We start from the raw sequence: 15,414 nt of genomic DNA, 5'->3' as shown, positions 1-15,414 counted from the left end.
CTTACTCTGTCCTTGCATCTTGATGTCCTGACAACTTAAACTCATCACTCGTTTGTGCAGCATCACTATTAAATGGCCATGTGTCGTACCACAAAGGACGTTTGGATGCTTTTTGCATACAGTCTGTGTTGGGTTGGGGTTTTTTTGTAATTCGTTGTACAGTGAGGGAAATATTATGGTCTCTGGCTGGTCAGTATTATAGTAATATTTTTTCTGTAAGGTGACAAAAACTGCACACTGTATCAGGGAAATACTTGGCAACTGTAGGATTTCTGATCCAAATGGCCCTGTGTTTGTGTGTGTGCGTGTGTATAGAAGAAAGATGAAAGGATAAAAAGCTAAATGAACCTTAGACTGATGAAGAAAAGACTTAAGGTAAACAATATCTGCCATAAGTGGAACAAACTCGATTTTCTGTGATTTGACTGTGTGCACTCGGCACCTTTTTGTAAATAAATAATAATCGAGGGTTTTTCCACGGACAGCCCTCACTGAGAGTAAACAGCTGACAGGAAACACGACCACTTTCACCGGAAAGGGGGGCCAGCTCTTATTGTCGCCTGAGAGCTGCTGTAATGGCGGTGTCTCGTCGCTCCTCGCAGCAGCAACAACAGCAAAGTACCTTACAGTCTCCGCCAAGAAACAGCTCTCTCTCGGGCGCTCCCCCGGCCTCTCCGCCGATGGCTCTGCTGACCCCGGCCGTCGGAACCCCGGAGAATGAAAGGGAATGCAGCGTAGGGATTGAGATGGCCCTGGCCTCCCCGGACCTACCAGCCCCGGTCCTAGCGAGCAGTGCAAGCTCCACCACGACAACCTCTGGCGGCGGCAGTAGCAGCGTTTCAAGCCCCGGATCTGGAGCTACCAGTCCCACTGACGGTAGCAGCGGCATCGGTGGGGCGTTCAGGGAGTTGTTCGAGGCCTGTCGTAACGGAGATGTATCCAGAGTAAAGAGACTTGTCGACTCGGTGAACGTAAACGCGAAGGACATGGCTGGTCGAAAATCAACTCCCCTTCATTTCGCTGCGGGTAAAGATGAGCTAAGCTAATGATACAGTAGCGTTATGTTTTGTAGCTAACTGGCTGTAACGGCTAGTTAGCTAACCTTGTTGTGTTTGTGTGGACGTGTTTACTGCTAACCTGTCTGTTGGCATTTACCCCTCGGATGACGTTAAATGTAACTACAGTTTATCACGTCTGGGTTCATAGCATGGGAATGCTAACCAGCTAATTTGATGCCCTCTTATTTGATTGTAAAACGGACAACCGTCAACATTTCTCGGGCTTCCCTCGAAACCTAAAGCGAGAAAACACAAACCGACCCCCACTTTAGCTTGGCAAACAAGAGGGGAACGAAGGAAATCGCTGTTTCATGTATAATATTAGCAAGAAGTGAAGCACAGCGTAAGTTTACGAGTTAAGTGTTGCTTGCGTTGCGTTGCAGCTTGCGTTAGCATAAGTTCTCCTGAGCAAAATAAATGCAAACTCAGCTGTCACGTTAATCATGGGTCTTAGGTTATGATGCTGCAGTGTATCAACTAGGATCATATTTCATAACTTAGTGAATAAATATTTGTTTGTATTTACATCTGAAACATACAGTTGTAATTACTCTGAAGCAATGTTTAGATAGTATAGCTGGCCTAGTTGTAGTGTACGTGCACCACTCCCAACTTAACATTGAGGAAAAGCTGAATTTAAATGCATTTTAATCCTCTTTCAGGTTTTGGCAGGAAAGATGTGGTGGAGCACCTCTTGCAGACCGGGGCCAATGTTCACGCCAGGGATGATGGAGGACTTATCCCCCTGCATAATGCCTGCTCTTTCGGCCACGCAGAAGTTGTCAGCCTCCTCTTGTGTCAGGGGGCAGACCCCAACGCCAGAGATAACTGGAACTACACTCCGTTACATGAGGCCGCAATCAAGGGGAAGATAGATGTGTGCATTGGTAAGGATCCCTGGTGATTGTGTCCAAGCACGGGCAATTCTGCACATTTATGATGAATGTTTTTAAACACAGTTCCAGTCTAAAGTGTCAAAAGGCAATTTAGCTAAGGTTCTCAAAAAAAAGAGACAACTAGATATAAAAGTTTGACTTTGAGACAAAGGTTTTTGAAGGAAATGAGTGATGGTGCCAGGATAGAATTTTAATTTAGCAAACAACCTGAGGGTTTGTCTACCACCCTCTTTGCTGTGTACACAACTAATGTTTTTTTTTTTCTTTTTTTTTATCTGCACCTCTCTCACTCAGTGTTACTACAACATGGAGCTGATCCAAACATCCGCAACACTGATGGAAAATCTGCTCTGGATCTAGCTGACCCGTCAGCCAAGGCTGTTCTCACTGGTCAGTCCCTCTCAGCCGCTTATCTCTCACATTTCCATTTTAGTCATTAAACTCCCCACTTTTATAGCCAGTGACATATGAATACAGGACTAAATAAGGCTTTGTTTTACAGATAATAACCTTTAACTCAAAATGTAACGCACTGGTCAGATGAACTGCATCCTCTCTTTAGAAAGAGACCAAAGTGCAAAGGTTAGCAAACTTAGTTCTGGTAGTCCTCTGGCATGGAATGATTCCTGCAAAGTACAGAGTGCATCCATTTACCAAATAAACATGGCCAGTAACAGCCTACGTATCACGTAAGTTACATCACATGCTAACATTTAAGTAAAGTGCTTGGCACTCCTGGTGCTAATCTTGGTGTTTATTTTTATCCAGGTGAATACAAGAAGGATGAACTTCTGGAAGCAGCAAGGTGAGTATCAGTCTGACTGGTCAGTACTCATGTTTCATGTTGGCCAGAATCAAACACCTTCTTTGTTTTTTGCTCATCAGGTTTACGTTTGACTTTACTCTTAAAAAGGGACATTCTTAGCTGTGTTTGTGGCTGTAACAAGAACTGGTTAAGGTGCAGTGAGTCTATAACCACAGTAATGAACCATTCTGGTGGAAAGTATACTTGTATAAAGTAAAAACACACAAAAGTAGCAGAAGGTAGTACTTAGTTTAATCTAGTCTAGTATTGCATTCATATCATCTGTGAAATCCTGTGAAACCATTTAGATTGTGGAATTCAGGTTCTTCATTAAAATCCCTGGAAATAGCGATTTTAATGAGGAATACTTAATGACATCAGTCTTTTTCATGTAATTACAGGAGTGGAAATGAAGAAAAGCTGATGGCACTGCTGACTCCATTAAATGTCAACTGTCATGCCAGCGATGGCCGCAAGGTAAATGAGCCACGAGTACCACACCATATCACACCAGACAGATATCATTCATAACACTTTTTTGATACATGTGCACGGTTGCAGAATCATTATACTGTATTTTAAAAATTGCAGGAAGGTCTCTTTAGTCAGACGTGTGTATAGTCTGACAATGTCTGGATTAGTTTGTGTTGGTGCAGATATAAAGATGATTAATGTCATTGGATTTGTGGGAGGCGGTTATTGGGGATCTCTTTCTCTAATTATGCATGTGTGACTCTCATTAGACCATCATTGACATCCATTTGCTCCTGTCATAACATCTCGACTTTGACTTTACCAACCTCATTTGTTGTTTACGGTGTGTGCAGGTTTAGTTCTGCTGTGTGTGTGGGGGCAGGGGCGAGGGGGTGTTGTCAGGTGTTTTTTTTTCTTTTCACCATAAAAAACAAAGGGTTTTTTGTTTTCAGTTTATGGAGCCAAAGTATTTACAGTGAAGTGTTTTTGTTGATCGTTTTTCAACATGTTTGGATCAGGTGTCTAGATGGAAGCATCTGTCTTTTCTTCCCCATAATCACTTTTCCATGCCAGATGCTGGAGTGAAGGTCTTTGTGATCTTGAAATCCATTGAGGTACACAAGCATCCGCTCAGAGCAGAAAACAAGACGTCAGTCTATGTATCTGCAGTAGTTTATTTATTTAGTTTATCTGACTCAGTTATTTTCTGTGTTTCCTCTGCTGGAACTTTCTTAGAATGCAATCATTGTTAAGGTCATAATACGGTATTTTTGACATTAATTTTGTGTTTTTCCTTTTTCATTCCTTTTTGCTGGTGGGTGGACTAGAAGCATAATTATACAAATATGCACTTTTTATAGTTATCTTCTAACGTCAGCATTTAGCATTGCTAATTTTGGTGTAGGTTTGTTTTTGCATTTCATTCCCACGTCGTGTCAGACACTGTTTTTTCTTTATCCGTCATGCTTTTCTTGAAAAAATTCCTGTCTTATCTGACAAAATTGCTATTTCATTTTTGTAAATAACTCATAAAAACATAATCACCAACACTATTCCATAAAAATCAAACTTTTTATCAGTGTTAGCTTGTTTTATTCATTCCTAACCACATTTTCTTCAACAGCAGTTAGAGTATTACTCCTTCCCTTCCTCCTTTGCAGTATATTTGTAGTTTGCATGATCTAAGCCACAATATCAGTGTACACTGGGCCACATACCCTTAACCAGTCCTTGCCTTTTCACAAAGCCGTAGAGAAAACCGAGGAGGAGAAGTCACACTTAACCTCCATCTATTTACCTGCTCTGGCCAGGTGTCACATTTCATTTCAGACCATGTTTGATGGATTTATAACTAGAGCTTGTGTTTCACTGACTTAGGAAGGGAGAAAAGGATTGCTGTGAAAAGATACTGTCATTTTGTAATTTTTGTTTCGTTTTGTTTTCCGTGTGACTCTGGCAACATTTGTCGATCAGTCAACATCCCAAAAAATGCTGGTAAGTTGACCTTGATAACGGCCACTTGATTGATGCACTGTTGTGATCTTTTTTTGTTTGTTTTATTCCTTTAATCCATTGTTTTTATTTGACCAATAAGCTGGCTGTCACTTGTTAATTGCACATCATCGACCTGGGTGTACGGGTCACTCATATATCCTACACTGATGCTCCTCTGTGTGTGTGTGTGTGTGTGTGTGTGAGTGTGTGTGAGTGTGTGTGTGTGTGTGTGAGAGAGAGAGAGAGAGAGTGTGAGTGTGTGAGTGTGTGAGTGAGAGTGAGTGAGTGAGTGAGTGAGAGTGTGTTTATGTGCAGCATGTGAGCAAGTTGGCGAATGAGTTGGGTTGGTGTCATGGTGACGACTCATCTCTTTGTATTTGGAGAGGAGCTCAAAATGTGCACTGCCTGCTTTCTTCAGCGTCTGTCCTCTCCTCTGCACACTCACCCACACTTCTCCAACTTTCAATCACTTGCTCTTGAGTCAGTATCTGATTTGGCTTTTAATTTATTCATATATGTATTTATTTGTGACAATGATCACTCATGCATGCCTGAAGGCCTGCCCCTCTGCATTTTGTCAAGCGAATCCTGAATATGTGTCTGTGAAACTTGTGTCTACTTCACGTTCCCTGTTGGATCAGTTGGTATGCGGTAATGAATGGACTACATTTCACCTGTCATTCTAGTGCTGTGCTACCCTCCATGGTAATGATTTTTGATTGCTTGTTTCATCCCACACTGAATGATGCCTCCACGATCCGACTGTCTCGTCTCTTTGATTGTGTCACTGTGGCTTGAGATCTAACAGTTGGTTTCTGGGTTTTACATTAATATCACTGCATGGAAATTGAAATGATGTCCCTCCTTTTGATTGTAAGCTTGACTCGAGCTAGACTTTTGAATGGAAAACAAGTGCCACTGAAGTATGGATTTGCAGCTTTGCTCAGGCTAATGTTTATTTTTCTTGACTGACATGAAGCCTTTTGATTTTGATCTTCTAATAGCTTTGCAGAGATGCTTTCTCAAACACTTAACCTGCTTACTGCAGCACTGCATCCTATTACGGTTGGGTTTCGATAGCATTTTATCAAACCTGAAAACTGTTAAATCCACTTATTTAATAGCAATTATTTATAGCAATTTCCTGAAATCTTAACTTTCAAGAATTTCAAGTAAGATTATACATAAATATATTTAAGAGCCCAAAGTAAATGATATTCATAGAAGACATTCTATGAATATAATTCACAGACATTCAAAGAAGATTTGCCATCTTTTATTATTTAGCTAGATAAACTATCTACATGTCCTGCGCTCTTCATAAAAATACAAAGGACTTGGAGCTTACAACTCTGGGAATTTTACTAACTACTAGATAAAAATTAACTACAGGCTATTGAATCCCAACCATAATTCCTTCCCAGCCATTTTGAATTTAATACTCTAACTAGTGGATTCTTTCTTTCCGGCTCACTACGTAAAACTTCTTTTTAAACCTCTCAAACCCAGCCGAGTATTTTATTTCGCTGATCTTATCAAATGGAAGTCGAGGTAGATGAGTAATGATGTTAAAGTTGCTTGTTGTCACTCACTCAGGTCAGACACAGTATGGACAGCAAATGAATTTGTCGCTGGATTTGCCCACAAACTCCATTGACCTTGCATCATATCCTCCATTCATCTGCAACTCACAGAGCATAGCCTGCCATAGCACATTGCTTCTGGCCCTAATCAGCCGCTTGCTCCCGTGGCCATCGAAGGCAGTACTCGCTAATGCAGCCGGCGATATGTGTGCGCTAACGAGCTGTCCTCTCTTACAGTCGACGCCCCTCCACCTGGCTGCAGGCTACAACCGTGTCCGCATTGTTCAGCTCCTTCTCCAGCATGGAGCCGATGTTCATGCCAAGGACAAAGGGTGAGACACTGAGGACATCTGAAGAACTCAATTTATTGTTCAGCCACTTTTATTGACATTAACCTGACTGTCTTGCCCCTGCAGTGGTCTGGTTCCTCTTCACAATGCTTGCTCTTATGGTCACTTTGAGGTCACTGAGCTTCTGCTTAAAGTAAGACCTGCAAAAAATTCTCACTTCCTATGTTATGTGTTTGCCATTTCAGGGTTGTTCAAAACAGCAAAGTCAAAATTGGCCTTGCAGACATAGTTGAACACAGCATATGTGTACTGGTGTTTACTGCTGCCACAGTTCCATAATGTTTATTTTCCCCTCGCTGTTTTGATCGTTCCAGATTCTGAAAATAGTTCATGTCCTGTGCGTATCGTGTTCTGATGTGCTGTTCTCTTTGCAGCATGGGGCCTGTGTTAATGCCATGGACTTGTGGCAGTTCACTCCCCTCCACGAGGCGGCGTCCAAGAACCGAGTGGAGGTCTGTTCCTTGCTGCTGAGCCACGGGGCCGATCCCACCCTGCTAAACTGTCACAGCAAGAGTGCCGTGGACATGGCCCCCACCCCAGAGCTTAAAGAAAGGCTCACCTGTGAGTTCTCTCTCAGTCACACAGCTAACACACACACACACACAGAGTGACATTTTATGGAGAATACTCTCACTTACACAATATAGTTATATTATGCATTCAGTTCATAAGCAGAAGCTGTTTGTTTGGATGTTGGCAGTTCAAAAATGTTGGTATAAGCCTTCAAATCCGAGCCGAATCACTTTAACCCTTTTGCAAAATGCGTCAATCAAATACTTAAACACATGGTCTGACATTACTCAAACTGCATTAAAAAAATCAAACCATGAAACACAAATCATTTTCCAATAATTTTCTTTTTCTCTTCCATGTAGATGAATTCAAAGGTCACTCGCTGCTGCAGGCAGCCCGGGAGGCAGACATGGCCAAAGTGAAGAAGACGCTGGCTCTGGAGATCATCAGCTTCAAACATCCTCAGACCAACGAGACAGCTCTGGTCAGAACCAAGCCTTAAGGCTCAAGATCACTTTCACATTTGAGTGCAGTTTGGAAAGTAAAATCACCGCTGACAGAGCTCATTTTCCTACCTTCCTTATTGGTTTCAGTTCTGTTTATGTCAGAAAAATGTCTCAAATTTTGAAGAAAATTTAACTGGTGAATTAAAAGTGTTCTTGTCAGCTATTCTCTGTATGATTAGTGCTGATGTAGCTACGGTTAGTTGTATGTGATTGGTTATTGGTTTAGTGGTTTGGCATTTACAGAAACATTTTCCAGGGTTGGCAGGTTTTTGACTGAGCCTCCAGCACAAATCTAATGTTGATGTCTGTTTCAGCACTGCGCTGTGGCTTCCCCCCACCCTAAGAGGAAGCAAGTTACTGAGTTGTTGCTGCGTAAAGGTGCCAACATAAATGAGAAGAACAAAGAGTAAGTCCACAACATTTAGTTTTTGCATTTTATGTTGATTTTGAATATAATTTGATAAAACCATTAAAATTAAAAACAAAAGAAAAGCACCACGAGAGAAAGTTGTATGTTCCTGCACATTAAAGGTATCTGTTTGTACAGCAGTAACCTGGATCATAAACACAGGCAACATCCTGTCTGTTGTGTTTTCCAGCTTTATGACTCCTTTGCATGTTGCTGCTGAGCGAGCTCACAATGATATACTGGAGGTGCTGCAGAAACATGGAGCAAAGGTCTGTTGTTTCACTTTGACCTTTTACATTTTCATTCTGCACGGCCTTGTAAATGAGTTTTGGAAATGCGTATTGAAATTTTCTGTATATTGAAATGTGTGTGTTTTAAAAATGTGTTGCTGAACCTTAACTCCACCTCCTCTGACTCCAGGTAAATGCTGTGGACACACTAGGTCAGACAGCTCTCCATAGAGCCGCGCTGGCAGGTCACATTCAGACATGCAAGCTGCTGCTGAGTTACGGTGCCGACCCCTCCATCGTATCTCTGCAGGGTTTCACTGCTGCTCAGATGGGCAATGAGGCCGTACAACAAATTCTAAATGGTAAGCTGCTTCACTTCTAGTTTGACTTTAGATTTTATTTCAAGTCTGAGAAAGAACATACACAAGAAAATTGCTTTATTACAAACTAAGTAGTAATAAATAACGAATAAATAAATGAATAAATAAATACTTTTTTACTTAAGTAAAAATAATGAATACACAGTAAGTAAATAGAAAAATGTACATTTGCAAATGTGCAGAGTAAAAAAGTAATGTGTGAGGTGGAATCACAGTATGGACAAAAGTGCAAAAATGGAAACGTGCAAAGTAGATTAACAATAATTTAACAATAGATTAGCCATAATTTGCAAAGGTGCACTGAATGAAAAATGTGATGTGGGTCAACGGTAAATTAACGGTGGTTAAACAAAAGAATACCAGTGGAGATGTAGGGTGGACCTCCTGTGGTGCTCAGTGGAGCGTCTAGTCATTCTGTGGCTGAACGTGCTCCTCTGGTTCACTCAGAACACTGAGTGCAGCTGAAATAAGTCACTAGTAAAAATTTAAACACTTATGAATTTGTGAAAATTAGAAAACAAACAGGAGAAACTGTAATAGGCTTCATATACAGCTGTGTACTATTATTAATTGTTGCGGGATTAATTTTATAAATGTGCCTTTGGGGGGATGTCTCAGATTTAAACCCTGATCATAGCACTTTCATATGAGATATCAATTTCCTTTTTCTTTTTCTCCAGAAAATGTTCCCACACGCAATTCTGACGTGGACTACAGATTTCTGGAGGCAGCCAAAGCCGGGGATCTGGACACAGTGCAAGTAAGTTTCTTCTGTAGCAGTGGCTACAGTTCAATTTTTAGACATGGTACCTGTTTTGTTTTTATTCAGAGGTGATTTTCACTTGCTGATTTTGGCAGCAAAAACTACTTTTCCGTCGTCTGAACAAAATCATCATTGTACGCTGGAGCTGTTTTTTGTTTTCTTGAATTTGTAGTACTGAAATTTCACATGCTTACTAGTAGCAGTGGTTTACAGACTACCGTGAAGGCCACATTTTAATTATCTTACAAACCCGTTAACATACTACTGAGTTGATTTGCTGATCATTACATTGTCTCTGTGTATGGCAGCAACTTTGCACCCCTCAGAATGTAAACTGTCGGGACTTGGAGGGCCGCCACTCCACTCCTCTACACTTTGCAGCTGGTTACAACCGAGTGGCTGTAGTTGAATACCTGTTGCACCATGGAGCTGATGTCCACGCCAAAGACAAGGGGTGAGTTCTTCAGCTACCATATTACCTATCTGAAGGTGAGATGGTAGTTGTATGAAAATGTAATGAATGAATGAAATGTATGTGGATTTTTGGAGCTTTTTTTTTTTTTTTTAAATGTTCATGTTTATTTTGTAGCAAATACAAATACAGTTTTAAGTAGGTGCACAACGCCTCATTCTTCTGGTGTAAAGAGCTTCTCTTCTGTTTCCTGTCCTCCAGTGGTCTGGTCCCCCTCCACAACGCATGCTCCTATGGTCACTATGAAGTGGCCGAGCTGCTTGTCAGACACGGAGCTTCAGTTAATGTAGCCGACCTGTGGAAGTTCACCCCGCTTCACGAGGCCGCAGCAAAAGGCAAATATGAGATCTGCAAGCTGCTGCTCAAAGTAAGGATCCATTATTGTCGTGTGTCACACCCATCGTCTTAGATTCATTTCTGTCCTGTGTTGGTGATTGTTAACATCATGATCTGTGTGACCTGTTCAGCACGGAGCCGACCCCTCCAAGAAGAACCGTGACGGCAACATGCCACTGGACATGGTGAAAGACGGAGACACGGACATCCAGGACCTGCTGAGGGGAGATGCTGCCCTGCTGGATGCTGCCAAGAAAGGCTGCCTGGCCAGAGTCCAGAAACTCTGCTCCCCAGAAAATATCAACTGCAGAGACACACAGGGGCGCAACTCCACACCGCTTCACCTCGCAGGTAATCAATACGAGCAGCTTTAATGTGTGACAGGCTTTGTCTTCTTTGTACCAACTACAAGCACAAACACACACTCGTGAAATGGCATTTACAGGGAAGTTGAAAGATTTTTGATCTTTTGCCTAGTTTCCTATTGAAAAGTTGGGAAGTGAAAAGCTTGCAGCTTTGTCACTGATGCTGTATGTGCTTTTTAACTTTAAAGTTATGTTCTTTATGTGTGAATGTGCTTTGCTTTTGATGGAATAAATAACATATGAAACATGAAAAGAAAAGAGTCATTAAAGTGCTGCACTTTCACAGAATTAAAAAAAAAAATCTGGCATTTTAATGCTGATTCTTGTTCTTTCTCTTCAGCTGGCTACAACAACCTTGAGGTTGCAGAGTATCTGCTGGAGCATGGAGCTGATGTCAACGCCCAGGACAAAGGAGGCCTTATCCCTCTACATAACGCTGCTTCTTACGGGGTCAGTCTTAACAACATAAACACAAACAAACACATTTCTTGTTAAATACACATCATGTAGGGTTTGATTTACTCACTGAAAAAGCTTAAAGCCACAGAAAACTCAAAATTGTGAATTTTTAACATTTTTAAACACAATAAAAAGATATTTATTGGTTTGGTGGTCTGGCCTGAAGCCTCTGTAAATGCTAACTTTTTCTTTTTATTTAACTTAATTTTTTTATGGCTCAGAGGCTGACACTGACTTGTTCTGTGTTGCCTCCTTTCCTCACAGCATGTGGACATCGCAGCCCTACTGATCAAGTACAATACGTGTGTGAATGCTACAGACAAATGGGCTTTCACACCCCTGCATGAGGCAGCCCAGAAGGGTCGCACACAGCTCTGTGCGCTGCTGCTGGCTCATGGAGCCGACCCCACCATGAAGAACCAAGAGGGCCAGACTGCTCTGGACCTGGCCACGGTAACAGCTTCTGTCAGCAGCTTAGGAATTACTGTGAAATTAGTTTTTCAGACCTAGCTGTGTGATGGGCAAATGACTTATTTTAAAACACATCATAAAATTAAGAAGTTTTATGTTTTCATTATGTTTCACTCTACTGGACTGATAAAAAATAGAATGTATAGTAGATGAATCTATTGAAAAATAAAACTGAAAAAGGCTCCTATCAACTAGTTTTTCTTTGCCGTCCCTGCAGGCTGATGATATCCGGGCCTTGCTGATGGACGCCATGCCACCAGATGCCCTGCCCAGCTGCTTTAAACCCCAGGCCACCGTGGTCAGCGCCTCAGTCATCTCCCCTGCCTCCACACCATCTTGTCTGTCGGCCGCCAGCAGCATAGACAACCTAGCTGGGCCGCTCACCGAGCTGGCTGCTGCTGCTACCTCCGCCAGCACCTCTGGAGTGGCAGATGGAGCCACAGGCACTGATCGCAAGGAAGGGGAAAGTAAGTGTGTTGCATGTAGAGTATAATGACAAATACTTGTGAGCACAGAAAAATATGAACATGGACAAAGTGTGACCAACCCTGTTTTGACATTCTGGTTTATTGTTCATTCAAACGCCCTGTATTTCATAGTGACAATGCTGGACATGAACATTAGTCAGTTCCTGAAGAGTCTGGGCCTGGAGCACCTGAGGGACATCTTTGAGAGGGAGCAGGTGAGTGACCATCATGACTGTATAGCATTGGGATGAGTTTGTACACAGCATGTTTTACTAAAAAAAAAAAAAAAAAAAAAGAACGTACTAACTTTACTGGCTGGTATAAACTTCTCATACTGCTTTGTTATCTCCTTTTTTTCAGATCACCCTGGATGTGTTGGCTGACATGGGTCACGAGGAGCTGAAGGAGATTGGGATTAACGCCTACGGCCACCGACACAAGCTTATCAAGGGCATTGAGAGGCTGCTGGGCGGCCAGCAAGGTGAGGAGGCATCCTGGGGATTTTTTTTTTTTTTTTTTTTTACTACCATTTTATCACCAAAATCACACATTTTCAAACCTTACACACATCAACTTTAAATTTTCACCTTTGTGTACTTTTCAGGTGCCAACCCATACCTGACATTCCACTGTGCCAACCAGGGCACCATTCTGATAGACCTCGCCCCAGACGACAAGGAGTACCAGTCTGTGGAGGAGGAGGTGAGTTTTTTTTTCTTTTCTTTTTTATCTTCAACAGACAGGAAACATTCAGGACAGGACCGTTCTTGTAATACTGTGCCTTATGATAACATCGCAGTGATTATGCTGTGTGTTACTCAGATGCAGAGCACCATCCGAGAGCACAGAGATGGAGGCAACGCTGGTGGCGTGTTCAGCAGATACAACATCATCAAGGTCTGAACCAGGAGTCTCTCTGTATTTCTTCTGCCCGCTGTGATAATCCACAGAACGCTGAACATCTTTTATAACAGCTGTCTCTTTGGTAGATGACACTAATAAAAACTGAAAACCGTGACCTCACCAGATTTGTGTGTTAATCCTTGGGTATAAAGCAGACGTAACACTCCAGCATCCTGTTTGATAAGTGTCATGTTGTGCCCCACAGATCCAGAAGGTGGTAAATAAGAAGCTGAGGGAACGTTACACCCACCGGCAAAAGGAGATCGCAGATGAGAACCACAACCACCACAACGAGCGGATGTTGTTTCACGGTAACCACGCACACTGTCACACCATCTGTTTGCTTTGTGTGTCAGCATCAGCCGTTGTTGACGTGTGTCTGTGAAAAGTTCTGCATGTCGGTCACTGTACGTAATATCATTCTGCCTCTGTCGTCACATCTTCCTTAAGGTTCCCCTTTCATTAACGCCATCATCCACAAGGGCTTTGATGAGCGCCACGCCTACATAGGAGGGATGTTTGGAGCAGGGATCTACTTTGCAGAGAACTCCTCAAAGAGCAATCAGTACGTCTACGGCATCGGTGGAGGCACAGGCTGCCCGACGCACAAAGACCGTTCATGCTACCTGTGTCACAGGTAAGTTTGACTTGAAATGAACCGTGACCATTACAGTTAATGCAATTTCATACTAAACCACAGCACTAAACAATGGTTGTAAAACTACTTTGTTTCCTTTTTTGTTCTTTATCAAATTAAAGGTTTTATATGTGACATTGTGTGAATAGACACTTGTCTAAGCTTTCTCTTCTTGTCTAAACTCTCAGGCAAATGCTGTTCTGTCGAGTGACCCTGGGGAAATCCTTCCTACAGTTCAGTGCCATGAAGATGGCCCACGCTCCCCCAGGACATCATTCAGTAATCGGGCGGCCCAGCGTAAACGGCCTAGCCTACGCTGAGTACGTCATCTACAGAGGAGAGCAGGTAAAGGACGTTTTTTTCCCTAAATCCTGTTCACGCTTCAGTATTAAGAAAAAATACAGGGAACACCCGCTGTCTCATGTTGGCTAACGTGTTGCTGTATTTTCCCCCAGGCCTACCCAGAGTACCTCATCACCTACCAGATCCTTAAACCAGAGAGCGCAGCCCAGTCTGCTGCAGGAGTCGAGCAGAAGTCGTAGTTACTTTATGTCACACGCACACACACACACACACACAAGGACTCGATGCTTGTTATTTTCTCCTTTGTATTGCAAATGCCTGAACACCTTTTATTCAGCAAACACATTTCCAGTCTCCTATCCAGTAGAACCCATGGTGACCAGTGCTTTATGAGCAGATATACTGTATAATACTCTCCTTCTAGTGCTGATGACACACTTCTTTTTTTTTTTTTTTTTTTTTTGCATCGGCTGCATGTTAATACAGAAGCATGTAAGGCCCAATAGCGTGTGTGGGTTAGTTCTCCCCCCTCCTCACCAGTCAGGAGGATGCTTGTAGAGACTTTGTATCAGCATTAACAGTTTGCCACTCTTTGTCGCCTCATGCCTTGTGACTGTGGAGAATCACCGACCCTTCACCTCTATAGACACACACAGACACACACACACACACACACACACACTGTCTCACTGTCAAAGCCTGAAACCTGTGGACTACTACTGCCACACCCAATCTGGGTTCATCCTGTACAGAATGGCCTCTGGTAACTGTGATTTTAATGCTAACCTATAACACTACCAAACAGGTAACAGTGCATTGTTGCTATGCTGAGATCCTGACGATTTCCAAACTTTCACCCCAAGAACACTACAAACACTGAAGTGAAACGTTTTTTAGTGGTTTTATTCAGGGTGAGACGTGCTCGACTGAGAAAGGGCTCTCTGTCAAATCACAGGAGTTGAGACTCTTTTACTGTCATTACAATATTGATTTGCATGAGAGAGGATGTGTGATCAGGAGCTTAAATGCAATGTAAGGCATCATAATTACACAAGGTGTGGATGGTGTACATTAAAAGCATTATATGTGACTGTGCTTCAAACAGCAGAGCTGGTATATGTTGAAATGTGCTTGTGATGCCTTACAAGTCATCAAAGCACCCTTCTGTCGCCATGGTCTTACTCACAGACATCCCATAAGGATTTGCACTTTTACATAGAAACCTATTTAAGTTATTTTGAATTTAAATTGCAAATTTGCGGGAAAAAAATATTTGTACAGGTTGTGTAAATGGTTGTGTATAACTGTTGCTGTTTAACAGTATCTTTGAGTTCAACTGTAAATGACATCTGAATTTTTTCCTTTCATGCCTTCTTGATTCTCCCAACTTTTTTTTTTTTAAATAAATGTCCCCATTAACAGTTTCTTGTTGTTTAGTGTTTATATTATGGAAGTGTGTCTTAATTCGTACAGTCTGGCCAGTTCTGTAGAGACTTTTAGTTCCTGTCTTACTCTGCACACATTAGATATCAGGTAGGAT

The 15,414-nt window shown here is 42.1% G+C and overlaps 1 protein-coding gene across 2 annotated transcripts; it reads left to right on the top strand.

Annotated features, from left to right (window-relative positions):
- Positions 1-554: 554 nt before the first annotated feature.
- Positions 555-15,298, top strand: LOC121184456 (poly [ADP-ribose] polymerase tankyrase-1). 2 transcript variants are annotated; one of them, XM_041042115.1, is made up of 28 exons: positions 555-1,026; positions 1,721-1,945; positions 2,249-2,344; positions 2,723-2,759; positions 3,161-3,236; positions 4,707-4,727; positions 6,548-6,642; positions 6,727-6,793; positions 7,035-7,221; positions 7,536-7,657; positions 7,994-8,085; positions 8,279-8,357; positions 8,509-8,680; positions 9,379-9,458; positions 9,770-9,915; positions 10,135-10,300; positions 10,401-10,620; positions 10,975-11,084; positions 11,358-11,546; positions 11,782-12,031; positions 12,164-12,246; positions 12,392-12,512; positions 12,636-12,733; positions 12,854-12,928; positions 13,140-13,245; positions 13,385-13,571; positions 13,760-13,916; positions 14,027-15,298. In XM_041042115.1, the coding sequence occupies exons 1-28, from the start codon at positions 576-578 to the stop codon at positions 14,111-14,113; spliced, it is 3,795 nt and encodes a 1,264-aa protein (XP_040898049.1). In that variant the 5' UTR covers positions 555-575; the 3' UTR covers positions 14,114-15,298. The 2 variants fall into 2 exon arrangements, with proteins under 2 accessions (XP_040898049.1, XP_040898051.1); XM_041042117.1 differs by lacking the exon at positions 4,707-4,727.
- The last annotated feature ends 116 nt before the right edge of the window (positions 15,299-15,414 follow it).

Source organism: Toxotes jaculatrix, chromosome 7, assembly GCF_017976425.1.
Source record: "Toxotes jaculatrix isolate fToxJac2 chromosome 7, fToxJac2.pri, whole genome shotgun sequence".
In the NCBI taxonomy this organism is placed as follows: domain Eukaryota; kingdom Metazoa; phylum Chordata; class Actinopteri; family Toxotidae; genus Toxotes; species Toxotes jaculatrix.
Note: the sequence above shows the minus strand (reverse complement) of the source record. Positions and strands in the feature narration are given on the sequence as shown.

What these genes read in the sequence shown, in the direction of transcription:
- LOC121184456 (XM_041042115.1), top strand. Translation starts at nt 576, where the DNA reads ATGGCGGTGTCTCGTCGCTCCTCGCAGCAGCAACAACAGCAAAGTACC. An exon ending in ATAAATGAGAAGAACAAAGA is followed by an intron (nt 8,086 to 8,278) that starts GTAAGTCCACAA and finishes TGTGTTTTCCAG; the next exon opens with CTTTATGACTCCTTTGCATG. An exon ending in TCTGCAAGCTGCTGCTCAAA is followed by an intron (nt 10,301 to 10,400) that starts GTAAGGATCCAT and finishes TGACCTGTTCAG; the next exon opens with CACGGAGCCGACCCCTCCAA.